The following is a 12,500-nucleotide window of genomic DNA, read 5'->3' as shown; positions in this document are numbered from 1 at the left end:
CATTATTCATCTGGCTGGTTCCATCTTATCTCTGTTCGTCTGCACTTCTCTCTCTACACTATCATTAATGCTATGACACGTCAACGCTCTGTCCTTGTACTTTCACCACTCTCCCGTTGTTCCAGTTCTTTAGCCACACTTCCGTTGTTCCAGTTCTCTCACCACTCTCCCGTTGTTCCAGTTCTCTCACCACACTTCCGTTGTTCCAGTTCTCTCACCACTCTCCCGTTGTTCCAGTTCTCTCACCACTCTCCCGTTGTTCCAGTTCTCTCACCACTCTCCCGTTGTTCCAGTTCTCTCACCACTCTCCCGTTGTTCCAGTTCTCGCTCCTCCACTTGTAGTATCGAGCAAACCTGATACATCAGCAGCGTGCTGCTACCCTACACTGCATGGTACTAACATAGTGTGGAACAAAATCTAGCCACTTTTGCTACCCCCCTAAGAAGAGTTATCTCAATGATGATCTCTTGATCTAAGGAGTTACAGTTACCCTCCTCTCACCTCGGATCAACTCGCATTCTCAAGGCGCTGTGTGACCCTTCCGGATTTAGTGCTTCTCCATGAATAATTAAAATCGCTTACTAACAAACTTATGATTTAAATCTCTATTTATTCTCATTTCTCTCTTCTCCTGTCGCGACCGTCTCCTTTATTCAGTTTTTTCTTTCCTCTCCGTCCCATATATTTTAGATCTCATTTATTTCACCTGCAGCAATAATATCCTTTGTAGTTTATTAAGGTACCTCAAGGAAATAGTATACCAGACATATTGTGGAAATATCTTCAGCTTCTTCCAAAGGATTCCAAATGTTCTCCTGTTAACGTTTTTTTTTATATCCGCTTACACTTTCTCTACCATTCACAGGATGGATATGAGGTGCACAGTAAACTAGTCACTGCCATCCACAGGATAGGTATGAGGTACATAGTAAGCTAGCCACTACAATCTACAAGATGGACATGGGGTGCACAGTAAACTAGTCACTGCCATCCACAGGATAGGTATGAGGTACATAGTAAGCTAGCCACTACAATCTACAAGATGGACATGGGGTGCACAGTAAACTAGTCACTACCATCCACAGGATAGGTATGAGGTACATAGTAAGCTAGCCACTACAATCTACAAGATGGACATGGGGTGCACAGTAAACTAGTCACTGCCATCCACAGGATGGATATGCTTCCTTCATCACCTTACTCTTTACTTTCATTTCTCTTAAATTACCATTATGACATATCCTCGTTTCCCATTTTCTTCTCCTTCCTTGCCTTTCCTTTCCTTTCCCTTGCTTCTTTTATTCCCTTTTTGTCTTATTTCATCCTTCCCCCCTTTCTACCTCCCTCTCATTCCCTTTCTCATTCCCTATCTCATCCTTCTGCCCCTCTCACTTATACCCCCTCCCTCCAACCTATTCCCTGTCCATCCCACCTATCCCTTTCCCTCTCCTCTTTCTCCCATTACTGGGGTCACTGTGAAAAATGGAGGCTATTGTTGATTTGATGGAGGCAAGAATCTAAATGAAGTCAAATCACAGGAGGCAGGGAGGCCTGGGTAGGCCTATGGAGGAGACAGGATAAACCACGGGGGAGTGACCACGTTGGGGAGACAGTGATCATGGTGGTGAGACAGTGACCATGGTGGTGAGACAGTGACCACGTTGGTGAGGCAGTGACCATGGTGGGTGGGAAGACAATGACCATGGTGGGTGGGAAGACAGTGACCATGATCAGAGAGTAATCAAGGGAAAGTGATCCCTTGAAGGAACGGAGTCGCCACAGGGAAGATAATACTCACCCAGGATAAGTGACCAATGGGAAAAACAGTGACCACTGGGAGTAGTAGTGACCACTGGGAGTAGTGACCACTGGGAAAAACAGTGACCACTGGGAAAAACAGTGACCACTGGGAAAAACAGTGACCACTGGGAAAAACAGTGACCACTGGGAAAAACAGTGACCACTGGGAAAAACAGTGACCACTGGGAAAAACAGTGACCACTGGGAAAAACAGTGACCACTGGGAAAAACAGTGACCACTGGGAAAAACAGTGACCACTGGGAAAAACAGTGACCACTGGGAAAGACAGTGACCACAGACCGTGGGGGAGGGGAAGGGAGGAGGGGGGAGTGATGACAGGACAAAACAGCAAAAAATAAAAAAAAATAAAACCCACTCTCAAGTGGAGAACAATTGACCTCTGAACCAGTCGAAAGTGACGTTAGCGCAGAAAAAAAGTGTGACCCGTGTCTAGTGGCATGTGTAAAGGCCTTAAAAACCTCACTTTAATACTGGGAGGATTGGGAGTGACTGGGAGATGGAGTGGCTGGGAGTGGGAGTGGCTGGGAGTGGGAGTGGCTGGGAGTGGGAGTGGCTGGGAGTGGGAGTGGCTGGGAGTGGGAGTGGCTGGGAGGGAGTCTGAGGTGTAAACATGGACTCAGGTTCCTTATGCATTTACGCCCACTCATCATATATCCAATTTCCTGATTTACTGCATTGTAACCCAGCCACCCATCTCTCACAGTCCCCTCTCTCTCCTGCCAAAATTCTTATTCCATCCCATTCCCTATCTCATCCTTCTGCCATCAACACAGTTCCCCTCTCAGTGAACGCTAGTGTAGGCACAACTTCAGTGTGAGGATAGTGTGGAAGTGTAATATCACTGGTAAATAATACCGGCGAAATGATGAATTTGGCACATCTGTAGACATTTTCACCAGCCAGTGGCTTTGTCACTACAATACAGAAGACTGGAGAGGTAGAAAATGAGGTAATCAGTCCCTCAGCCTAGGAACACGTATTCAGTACTGTAGTCTTGAATTAACAAGATCAAACTTTAATGAACGCAAGAGTATACGTTTGTACTGCAACTCTCCTCTTCCTCTATCAGAAGAGGAAGAGGAGAGTTGCAGTACAATAACCTCAACCACCAGGGCAGGACCAGACGTCTAAGCATGAAATAAAGGAAAAAAGACATTGGGTATGGTTCACGATTTAACACTGTCATTAGAAGAGGTGAAATAAAGGACAGAATACCGTAACACTCGAGAAAATAAAACAAAGCTTACACGAATAATAACCAGCGAGATATTCCTAGAGGGATGCCACATAGAGAGACAAAGAAAACGGAGGTTGAATAAGTGGTGCTAGTAGCCAAAAACCAGTTGTTCTAGACGAGGAATATGAACAGTGAAGTGCTGATGGATTACATTGCTTATAACAACCAGGGGTCACAATTTTACTATTAAAAAAAATAGGATACCGAGAGAAGAGCTGAAAGATAAGATGGTTTCAATAAATATATTTACAAAAACTGCAGAGGGCGCTTGCAGAATGCTGCAAAACTTTTGGCTAGAGAGGATTTTAAATACAAGAAAATACACATAAGGTTATGGAGACATGAACTGCAAAATTGGAGACAGCATTAAAAAAATAATTTGAGCCAGCAGGTCAAGATTAGGTTAGGTAAGATTGGTCAGGAAAGAGGACAAGTGTTTCCCGACTCGGGTCTTAGTCATATGACAACCCGCCGCTGGAGCTTTTGGTCATCTGACTGAGGCCTTCTGCTGGCTTACCCGTACACCACTTAAAAAATTAGGGTTATAATTATATCCATAAATTATATATTAGCTGCTAGACGAACCAGCAGCGCTGAACTTAGTGTTGCCTCAAATAAATCGAGAAAAAAAGAATATTTTTTCCAAGAAAATGCCTTTAGAATCCAGTGACCACACAGTGCTACTTAGCATTAAATATCTGGTACAACTGCAACCGGAAACATAAATAAAAGATGGAACGAATCTACAGACTACAGATAAGGAAACTTAACTCATTGAAATATATATATATATATATATATATATATATATATATATATATATATATATATATATATATATATATATATATATATATATATATATATATATATATATATATATATATATATATATATATATATATATATATATATGTATATATATATATATATATATATATATATATATATATATATATATATATATATATATATATGTATATATATATACACACAGAGTACTGAAACAGATAATCAGGAACAAGTTGAAGGAGCATCTGTAGATGAAGTGTTGTGTTACGGAAATTCAGAAAAGGAATAGAAAAATCATCCTGGATTCAAAGCTTATTAGAGGTCGATGACGGAATGAGAGACTAAGCAAGACAAGCGAAGGTGTGTGGAAGAGCAGGCTGATGTAGAAGGAACATGAGGCTTCAGTTAATCACTGAACACGTAAAGCACAGGAAAAGTGATGGTAAAGAAGAAAAGTATCACGAAGTAAAAGGGGTAAAACTGAGATCGGTGAAGGACCAGCACTCAAGCCATTAATGTTGTTCATACAGTGAAAGTTGAACGCCCAAATGATTGCGCGAACGTGAGAAAGATCATGAGTATAAGGGAAGTTAAGAGATAGAACGAGCTAGTAGAGACGGTGAAGGTTGATTCAATACTCGAGTTTAAAAACAGGTGTGATTAGATCCGTGAGACTAGAAACTAGTCAAGTGAATGTTTAGTGACGGGTCCTGGGGCTGTAGCTCAACCCAGCAAATATAACGAATGATTATAAACAGGTACACACACACACACACACACACACACACACACACACACACACACACACACACACACACACACACACACACACAGAGGCAGGCACGAGCGCACACAACCATTATTGGGGTAACACTGATAGAGGGCAGGCCAAGGCAAGACTGAAAAATGAAACTCTCTCCATCAAGTGAGGGGAAAAATCGAAATCTCTGCAAATCTTCCCCCGGGGAGATATTTCCTCAGCAAGAGGGGAAGGGGGAGGTTCATCGGTTATGTGACCTCCACTCTTTTTTATCCCCGTTTCTGGAGTATTTAATAGCCATAACCAGGTATTAGTAGATAGAGATAGATAAAGAGAGAGAGAGGGGGGAGGAGCATCGTTACCACAGTACTGGAAGTCCTGCAATAGATTCTGATTCGATCTCCTTACTTACAAAACAGTATGCTGCAACATGCTGCTCTTGCATTCAATACACAAATTAAATGCATTTAAATTTGCGATAATAATGTGAAGTCGTGGTCGACAGACTTAATAACATATATATCACAAATTAGTTAATTATTATTATTATTATTATTGTAACATGATAATTGAATTCACATAATTGCTTAGCAAAACCCAGCGTCACTTTTAGAGTTATGGGAACCACAGATGAAGTGAAACACTTAGAAGATAAAAATGAGTTTGTTATTCTTTAATTACGATTCTTTGACAATATATGAGTATAGACTCTCCTTCTGGAGAGAGAGAGAGAGAGAGAGAGAGAGAGAGACGGACAGAAGTAACACAGTGGAAAAAGAGATAAGATAGAAAGCGGGAGAAATAATAAAAAAAAAACAATTAAACGAAATAAAACTATGCCAAAACAAAAAAGATAAAAAAAGTGTCAATAAAAAGAAGAATTAGGCAGAAAAGGAGGATAAAATCAAATCTAAATTTTTTTACTAGCGCTGTGAGCTAGCAAGAAGACAATGAGAGACAAGGGCAGCTTAACAGTTTACGTAAACAACGCCCCAAGCTTGTTTAAACTAACAAGTTAAAATGTTTAAATAGTAGCTCAAGCTTATGTTTACACTTCCTCGGGTTCAACTGGTTTGCAGACTGTCTCTAAAACACAGTAATAAGGTTTATTCTTGTGTTTACCCTGCCCGAGAGCGAGAAAACCCGAGCCATGCGTCAGAGATGCTAGTTGAGTCATGCGTCAGAGATGCTAGTTGAGTCATGCGTCAGAGATGCTAGTTGAGTCATGCGTCAGAGATGCTAGTTGAGTCATGCGTCAGAGATGCTAGTTGAGTCATGCGTCAGAGATGCTAGTCGAGCCATGCGTCAGAGATGCTAGTCGAGTCATGCGTCAGAGATGCTAGTCGAGTCATGCGTCAGAGATGCTAGTTGAGTCATGCGTCAGAGATGCTAGTTGAGTCATGCGTCAGAGATGCTAGTTGAGTCATGCGTCAGAGATGCTAGTTGAGCCATGCGTCAGAGATGCTAGTCGAGTCATGCGTCAGAGATGCTAGTCGAGTCATGCGTCAGAGATGCTAGCCGAGTCATGCGTCAAGCATTCGTGTGTCAGAATTGCTAGTAGAGAAATACCTAACACATGCAAATCGAGTCAGTCACCCAAACATACAAGCAGAGCTGTGCGTCCCGAAAACAGAGAACCAGAGGAATATCCGTTAAAATCTTTGGAGTGGAAACACTTAGAGAGAGAGAGAGAGAGAGAGAGAGAGAGAGAGAGAGAGAGAGAGAGAGAGAGAGAGAGAGGGAGAGAGGGAGGGAGGGAGAAGGAGTGATAGGTTAACTTCTGTATCGCAGACCTTCTGCATAACTGTTATCTTTAAGCTATCGTATGAGTAGTATCGTTTGGGTATCGTACGAGTGCCAATAGAATTAATAACAAAATAAGTTTGCTGGAAGTACAAAGCCATTTTGTGCTCAGTGCCATTTACAATTTCACACATATTATTCACTAGATAAAAGTATCCGCAATCCTCAAAATAGATATAATTATCCTCCTCCCATCCCTGTATAACCCAAACATCCCATAAAAATAACTCAAACCCTCTATGAAAAAAAAACCAACCCTCCTCCCACTCCCCCCAACCATCAGTAGAAATTCATTCACACAACACAAAAGAAAATCACGGAATACCTTCACAATAATTTAATGCATCCGACATCATTTACATCGGAGGCTAAAATCTGCTAAGGTACGGGTTGGTATCTAGGTGGTTATATGTATGTATGTATGTATGTATGTATGTATGTATGTATGTATGTATGTATGTATGTATGTATGCTTTCCCACCTGGACCTAAGCGTGGACAGACATAGGCACATATTGAGCTAAGGCCGACAAAACGTTCTGTAAATCTTGGTAGACAGTGACAGAGACAGTAACAGAGAGAGGGATACTAGCTATTCTTAGCCAGAAGAATCAAAAGTAGCCAGCTACAAAACAAGAAATTTCTGCCCAGGGTGTCAAGCAGACAGTGTGTTAATGTGTCGTCTGTAAGACTGCCAGCCAAGGCAGGAATGTCAATCAAAAGGGATATCAGCCAGGCGTATCCGGAGAGTAGGGTGTCAGCGGGGAGTGTGTGGCGGGGGACAGGCCGTCAGCAGCGTCTGGGAGTATGCAAAGTGAGTTTCATTTGGTAAATAAAAGTTGACGTATTCCATTTGGTTAATTGTATAGCTCAATATCCCTGGGGTCGGGGTGCCCGCAGGAGCGGTGTGACGAGATTAAGGGAGCCACGAGGCCAAGGGAATGACGAGGACACGGCACTGACAGAGCCACGGCACTGACAGAGCCCCGGCACTGACAGGGGCAACGGCGCTGACAGGGTCTATCATGATCATGTGAGGAATTACCAAGTAAACTTTTGCATTTTAATCTTCAGCTCTGGGTGATCTATATTAGTCATTGTCCTATGCTGTCATACTTGTTTGTTAAGTTCTGTACTGTCTTAGCAGCCACACTGTATCCGAGTTCGTTCCACAGTTCCACCCTAACACTGTGCAAGTGTTCCCCGCATCTCTTGTGGCTCTTCAGGATTTTCGGTTTCTATTCATAGCCCATTGACCCGATTCGCCACAATGTGACCATCCTTTTTTTTATTATTCTCCTTATTCCTTGAAATATCTTTTATTTAACTCTGACGTCCTTAGATCTAGCTCTTTCAGGTTCTTCTTAGTACTTTCCTCTTAGTACTTTCGGTCTAAGTCGGACCGCAACGTCGTCGTAAGTTTCATTCTCCCATGTGAGGGCTGTGTACTGTCTTCAGAAATGGTGTCGAGTCTTTGAACTTTATATTTTCTTCCTGTGTTTTCCAGGCACGGGTTCATCGCCCATCTTGCATATTAGGATGAGTCTTGTGTACATGGTGACTAGAACGGATGTTCAGTTTTCTAAAGGACGCTATAATATATTTGCTAGCCTGATAAGCTGGATAGGGTCGGTGTTATTCTAACTCAAAGTTCTTTCATTACAAGATTTTTTATGATGCCCATCGGTGTAATGTGTTCAGCTGTGCTGGCAGTCCCTCTTCCTCCTCCTCCTCTTCCTCCTCCTCCTCTTCCTCCTCCTCTTCTTGTTTCAATGTTCGTTGTTCTCTAAGGTTTCTCCTCGTTTCTGGAGCTGTTCCCTATTCTGTTGTGAAGATTCTCTGGAATCTGTGGTTGAATTCCTAATAGATTCTGCGCCGCTCTTCTCAGTTTTATTATTAAGTCGCTGAAGAAAAGGAGCGTTTGAGAACAAGCTTTTATTGATACAGTGTTTCGCCCTGTATACAGCTTTATCTTAATTTGATAATACTTTACATGGAGAAAAATTTTACCCCAATAAAAGCTTGTCATGCAGGTTGTCTTCTTTCACTGTTCTTGAAAGTACACCACTGGAAGGCTACATAGTCCTTGACTGCCATCTTCTTTATAATGTGGCTGAATAATAGTCTGTGTGTTATGTACATTTTCATCTTCGGTCTTTTGGAAAATAAACACATAAGCAGTATGTGATCCTTTATTAGCAACGTTTCGCCCACACAGTGGGCTTTAAGTGTTTATTTTTCCATTGTGTCGGTATTTTATACCATTTATTTCCTTCGGTCTTTCTCAGAGAAAAGATAAACTGTGCAGAACTCAGAACCAAGCGATCACATGATACCTTAACAATTTTTAATTGCCGCACAGAGAAGAGGTACAGAGTAGAGGTAGTTTTGTTTCGAACCTCTTCTGTTTCCTTCTTGATCCTTTCTATCCTCGAGCCACTGTTCTGATGGCGTGGGTTGTCTTCTGGACTTTCTCTCCAAGGTCTTTTGGTTAATAGTTTCACATATTTGGACGATGGATGTAACAGCTGCCTTGTTTTCTTCTCTTTCTTCAGGTATGAATCCACTTTTCACTTCTGAACTGCATTCATCTGGCTTCTTGATTTTCATTAAATAAATCTTTGCAGTCTGTCACTCGCCATTTCGATGCGCCGGTCTCCTGGTATCTCCACCTCCCCTCACTCCTCTCCTCTTCTCTATACTTATTCTCTGTACTGTAATTAGAGGTTATACTATCATGTAATTGCTTGTTCCTGAGTTATGCAGAGTTTATTCTCTGCCCTTTTCATTTAGGAAAAAATAACGAAGTTGAAAAGTTACATAACACGAAGACTTAAAAGTCAACAAAGTTTTATGTAATAAAAATATTTCTTATTCAATGTAATACGATTTAAAAAAATTAAATGCTTGACATTAAATCTCCAAAAATTTCCCAGACGTCCCTGCAGGAATACTGGCGTCCATAAAAAAAAATCGCATTCGAAGTGGTTCCTGTAAGAGCTTAGGTCAGCTTCATCTCAAGAAAAGCTGCACAGGTATAACACTCGTCAAACATTACTGACCGAAAAATAGGTTATATAGTACACAGTTTAAAAAGTATCACAAGAAAAGTGCCCAGTTTTATGGATTTTAATGAACTCTTTTTTTTATATTAAATATAAATAGTTTAATATATTTTGCAACCAACATCGAGGACTGTAATTGCACTACTCAAGGTCTTCGCATAACCAGCAGGTAGAGCACCTGTGAATTATTATTTCTAAAGTGCTTTCTTCAGTAAACACAACCTACAACCTCGTATTTAGTATCTCAGTGAATATTTACAATTGCAGAAGCAGTGTTCGTTATGTCTCGTCTTCATTATCACTAATTGAATTCGGACTCCCTTTTTTCCCTCTTTGTGTGTGTATCTACGTACTCGCCTATTTGTCGTTGCAGGGGTCGATTCACAGCTCCTTGGATGTTTGTGTGTCAGTCTATGTCTCGTATAGTATATCGTTATAAATACCATGAACGCTGTCACTGTACATTGTCACTCATTTCTGCATGCTTGGCACTGCCCTTGTCACTATTTTTTTATGATTTTCTTTGTCACTTTCCTCGTACCTGCCATCATATCCTGACGTCCCTGGCAAAACAAAATTAAATATTCACTACAAAATAGCAGAGTACTTACTTTGGCTGTATCTATGGCTAGCTGAAATGAAAAGTCTCTTAGACATCATGGGAATGGTATTTGGTACATCATGGGAATGGTATTTGGTATATCATGGGAATGGTATTTGGTACATCATGGGAAGGGTATTTGGTACATTATGGAAATGGTATTTGGTACATTATGGAAATGGTATTTGGTATATCATGGGAATGGTATTTGGTACATCATGGGAATGGTATTTGGTACATCATGAGAATGGTAACTGGTACATCGAAGAAGTGGCATTTGGTGCAAGCCATCATGGAAATGGTAGGGGGTGCAAGACATCATGGGAATGGTATGGTTGCAATATAAGGCTTAACGGGAGTGGTATGGAAACAGGGCAAATCAACGGAAGAGGTATGGGAGGACAGAACAAAAGAATGGGAATGGTATGGGAGCACAGCAATGCAATGGGGGTAGAAAGGATATAAAATGATCTCAGAATAAAGGGTAATGGGGGCATAACACATTGCAGTGTAATGGAACTTAAATCAAATAACGTATCATAAACGTCACGGAGAAGCACTAAAGCTGTAGGGGAGATGGAAGGGGGGTCATGCAGTACCTGGGGAACGGGATTTGAATCGTAGCATCAAGGCACGGTATATTGTACAAACCGAGGGACGTGAATATCTGTGTACACACACACACACACACGACTCGACCCTTGCAACCACATATAGGTGAGTACACACACACACACACAAGTGTACATCTCAGGGCACATTGATCAATTAGCATACATAGGCGGAAATGTATATTACAATGTATATACACAATGTTCACTACAATCTATATTTTAGGATATAATGTGTACTTAATAGTTCATATATACGAGAGTTTCAGCCATCTTGCAATCGACAGGACAGAGTAAACACTGTTTAATGGTTTAGTTTCCTTGTTATTGAAGCGTTCTACAAGTCAGATCAATGAATCCTGATCAGTTCCTTCACCAGTATGTTTGGCATCCATTACCAGGGTCCCCACACCACTCTCCCCTCTTAACTCAAATGCCTTATCCCCTCACCGCAATACTCCTTCCCTTCCTAGCCCCAACCCGTCCCCTCGTCGCTTCTAACCCCTTACAACACCTCCCTCCCCCACCAGATATAATTGACCATAACGAAAATCATATGGCGGTAAATTGAGGAGTTTGGGAGAGTGGAGGAGGGAGGTGGTGACGGGAGGCACACGCCTCCATCCCTGTTAACTCCAGAAACACCTCCATTACTTGGCCCTCTACCACAGTGACTTAGAAGCTGACGGATGCTTGATGGCTTCACGTGTGGATGAAGGATGAATTTTAAACACCTGTGTGGTGTTGGCAGATTTTTGGATGAGCGATATCCTGAGCCGAGTGAAAATATTTATTACTACGTTTCGCCCATGACTGAGCTTTAATTAAGCATCAAGTATGACTAATATTTGACGAAGTCCAGCCAGAGACAAAACTTCACAATTAAAGATCGCTGCTTCTGAAGCAGCAGTGTAAAAAGCCACTGCAATCACTGCTGCAGTGATTGCAGTGACGGACAAGTTTTCACCGTCTTTTTAAGAGGCTTAACCAGGTTTCGTGGGATTTTAACGAATGTTTAGCGAGTGTTCGCGTGCGGTACCGAAAGCCAAAGTTGTTCATCACCTGAAGCGAAAACCTGGAGTCGTATAGCGCCTGGAAACAGAAATGAGAGGCAATCAGGCTTTACCCAAGGGAGGGCAGCTCTAATTAATGGGTCAAAAACCCTTATTTGGAGATAGGAAAAAAAATCGATGCATTATCTGGAATTTTTCAAGACGAACTTTAGGTTATATTAGGTAAATATTAAACAGATACTGGTGCTCTGGTGTGTATTGTGTGAACTATAAGGATTTAGCGCTTTTTTAATAATAATAATAATAATAATAATAATAATAATTTGGCGTGAGGTGTCAGAATGTCTATAAACTCTTGTACGATGATTATTTTTTTTATCAGTTATTTACAAAATATTAGAGACGCTGGATTTCTCTTGCGTTTACCTACTTAAGGATTGTAATCTCTCAGCTCCTGCCAGATTTATTCTGGAAACAGTGGGTAGAGTTCGTGTCAGCACATCCTGCTGCAGATCACGCTAATTCAAATTGAATCTCATTGACGTAATGCCGACAGTAGCAAGGAAAATATTTTGAAGACAATGTTTGGATGTGTGTAGATCAACACACACACACACACACACACACACACACACACACACACACACACACACACACACACACACACACACACACACACACACACACACACACGAATATTGTCCCGGTTATCGCTTGTTCTGCCAAGTATATTCATCATCATTCTAATTTAAATTCTCCACTCGACCTCTACTTCTGTTTGCAGGACACAAACATC

General features: G+C 41.4%; 1 protein-coding gene across 4 annotated transcripts in view; it reads right to left on the bottom strand.

Moving 5' to 3' along the window:
* The window catches only part of trh (PAS domain-containing protein trachealess), a 119,184-nt gene that overhangs the window by 62,492 nt on the left and 44,192 nt on the right, over positions 1-12,500 (bottom strand). For 2 of the 4 annotated variants that reach the window (XM_070087623.1, XM_070087624.1), the window contains exon 3: positions 10,091-10,111. The exons of the other annotated variants lie outside the window; for them this stretch is intronic. In XM_070087623.1, coding sequence (XP_069943724.1) covers positions 10,091-10,111 — 21 coding nt within the window. The remainder of the gene's footprint in view (positions 1-10,090; positions 10,112-12,500) is intronic. 4 annotated transcript variants of the gene reach the window in all.

This window comes from Cherax quadricarinatus, chromosome 22, assembly GCF_038502225.1.
Source record: "Cherax quadricarinatus isolate ZL_2023a chromosome 22, ASM3850222v1, whole genome shotgun sequence".
In the NCBI taxonomy this organism is placed as follows: Eukaryota; Metazoa; Arthropoda; class Malacostraca; order Decapoda; family Parastacidae; genus Cherax; species Cherax quadricarinatus.
The sequence above is the reverse complement of the archived record's forward strand: the minus strand, read 5'-3'. Positions and strand labels throughout refer to the sequence as shown.